The sequence below is a fragment of the Fulmarus glacialis genome, unplaced genomic scaffold (genome assembly GCF_000690835.1).
Source record: "Fulmarus glacialis isolate BGI_N327 unplaced genomic scaffold, ASM69083v1 scaffold15032, whole genome shotgun sequence".
In the NCBI taxonomy this organism is placed as follows: Eukaryota; Metazoa; Chordata; class Aves; order Procellariiformes; family Procellariidae; genus Fulmarus; species Fulmarus glacialis.
The window spans coordinates 35,561-38,369 of NW_009196058.1; the positions used below are offsets into that span (position 1 = coordinate 35,561).

Sequence of the window (2,809 nt, forward strand, 5' to 3'; positions counted from 1 at the left end):
AGAAGAGAATTTATAAATGCCATACCATGTATTTCACATTCAGCAATTTGTACTTCAGAGTTAAAACAATTTCGTATGTGCCCTTTGAAAGCATGAGGCTGCATGCATGAAGAAAGCACCTATTTCCCTTATGTTTTGAGCAGGGAGCCGTATGTTTTAAAAATTAAAAAGAACAGTTAGTCTTGGAGCATTAAATCTGCCCATCTTAGGTAGCTGTCTAGCTTTCTCACAGAGATGGCTGTCCCATAACAAAGCTGAGGAAACAAGGCTTAGAAATGTAAATATTAGTAGTGTGTGGGAACATAAATCAGGAAAATTGACAATTTTAATTACTTTCATTTACTTTCATTTGCTGAGTTCCCAGGCTGACATCAGAAGTTACATCTGTCGGGTTGCTAGCAGCGTGGGGTATGGAGGCAGAGGGGCATGGGGACAGGATAGGCTCAGTCCCCATGTGGACAGTAGGATCTGCAATGACAGCATATTATCTGATCTAAGATGTCCCTAATAGAAACAGGAGCTTCTCAACAACTCCCCCAAACACGGAAAGTACCATGTGGGGGTAGCTGTCAGCTCAGCAGGAGCTTCCAGGCCTCTGGACACTTAAATCACATCGTTATTACAGACACCTCTGGATTCTCTGATTGAGGTATTCCTATTTTGCTTGGAAGGATTATGGATGGAAGGAAGGTTAAATGATAAAGTGAATCATGTGAGAGTGAGGGAATGCCTACACGATGAAAGAAGGGGTGACCGAAGAAGACCTTTTTATTTCAGTGGTCTGTGTGGAATAGAAAAATACAGATTTAAGGCATTATGGTGCCTAACACTGTGCTTAGATGCAAAAGGTTTGTGTTGTGCCTGTTTTGACTATGAGATCCTTGGGGGACTATGAGTCCTTGGGACTGCGTTTTTTAGATCACCTAGCACAGTATTGCCCTGGTCTTTGTGCAGTCCTGGAATGAAAACATTAACGATGATTGTTTTTCATGGCAGAGGCTATGGCAGGTTGTATTTACAAAGAGATTCAGTTTATCCGATTTAATTATTTTCTGCTTAAACAAAACATGTTCATCTTAGTTTTCTGTTTGTTTGTTTTTGTTACTTAAATACTATATACAGGTGAGAAATGTCCCTTTGCAGTGTTTGACAGTTACTTTTGTGTGACCTGAGTAAATTAATAAAAATCAGAATGGATGTAGCCCCAAATGCCAAATACATTATTATAGTTGGTTTTCAATGTCCATTTCAGTCTGGTAGTTTCATGCTCGACTGCCATCATAGAGCAAGAAGTAACAAGCCAGGGCCTCATTGGTATCAACCACTGGACAGCACTCAAAACAGCTAGCCATTTAACAGGCAAATGCAGAATCTATAAACCAGTGTGACAAACCACCTGCTACTCCTTTTCTTCTGTTCCCTCTTCTATTGTGCAAATACAAATTACATGAATCTATATCACCAAGAAATCTGCAGACTCTAGCAGAATGTCAGCCTTTAACTCTGCTGCATGTATGAGAAGGCAAAATAGGAGCACTGGTACGCTTTTTCCATGGCATTCATTATTTTATGGAGTCCTTTTTCACATCTGTTCTTATTTGATTCCTCTATAACATGGCCATGTTTGACTCAGTAGCTGTTTTGCTGAAAAAGAATGGAAGCTACTTCACCATTTCAGTAACCTGCTTTCAGATAGTTGTCATTTCCCTTTAATTTTGTGCTTTTTATAATTTACAGCTAAATAACAGAGAAGGAGCTACTCTGGAATTTGCTTTTAAGGCCAGGTACATTCCAGGAACATTATTTACACACCATTCTGAGAAATACGTGTAATTGTGGTTGCTTTCTTATTTAATTGGGTTGCAATAGAATCCAACATCTGATTTGGGAATACTTTTGTGTCAGTATAGGCTATTTTCTGACTCACCTTGGTGAGTAGACTATGTGAATCTCATTACTTGAACAGGTGAGTGTAGGAGGCTTCTGTATAAAAGGCTACAGTTTATGTTTATCATTTTAGCTGAAGAGGAAAGATGGGGAAAGTAGAATGGGGATCCACATCTATCAGCTAATATTTCCTTTTCTAAACTCTGTTTTTATTTTGCAGGTGATGGAAATTAAAGGACAAATGATTCACGTGCCAGAATCAAATTCGATTTTGTTTCTGGGTTCCCCCTGTGTGGACAAGCTGGATGAACTGATGGGCCGAGGCCTCCATCTTTCGGACATACCTATCCATGATGCTACTCGTGATGTCATATTGGTTGGGGAGCAAGCAAAGGCCCAGGATGGCTTGAAAAAACGAATGGATAAACTGAAGGCAACGCTAGAATGCACACACCAAGCCCTGGAAGAGGAGAAAAAGAAAACAGTAGATCTCCTTATTTCTATTTTCCCTGAAGAAGTGGCTCAGCAGTTGTGGCAGGGGCAGCAGGTTCAGGCCAGGAAGTTTGATGATGTCACCATGCTCTTCTCGGACATTGTTGGCTTCACTGCCATCTGTGCGCAGTGCACGCCCATGCAGGTCATCAGCATGCTGAACGAACTCTACACGCGGTTTGACCATCAGTGTGGATTCCTGGACATCTACAAGGTAGTATCTCAAGTCCTAAGTTAGCAAAATCTAATTGAAACTAAGATAGAAAAAAATCCCAGTAGCCATCTTCCTAAATTACAGACCTTCCCTATAAAAATGGAAAGGCAATATTTTTGTTTCATGTGAAAAAAATAAATCTGAAATATGCCCGTTGAAAATCAAATACTTTGATGCTGAGCTGTCATCATGGTTCTCCTGTGGGAATATATGCCT

At 40.2% G+C, this 2,809-nt stretch overlaps 1 protein-coding gene across 1 annotated transcript; it reads left to right on the top strand.

The window, feature by feature from the left end:
* Positions 1–2,107: 2,107 nt before the first annotated feature.
* LOC104072575 (guanylate cyclase soluble subunit alpha-2-like) lies at positions 2,108–2,593 on the top strand (the record flags this gene model as incomplete). The annotated part of the gene is made up of 1 exon (XM_009572087.1): positions 2,108–2,593. A coding segment is annotated over one exon (486 nt), but the record flags the coding sequence as incomplete, so codon positions are not given.
* Between the last annotated feature and the right edge of the window lie 216 nt (positions 2,594–2,809).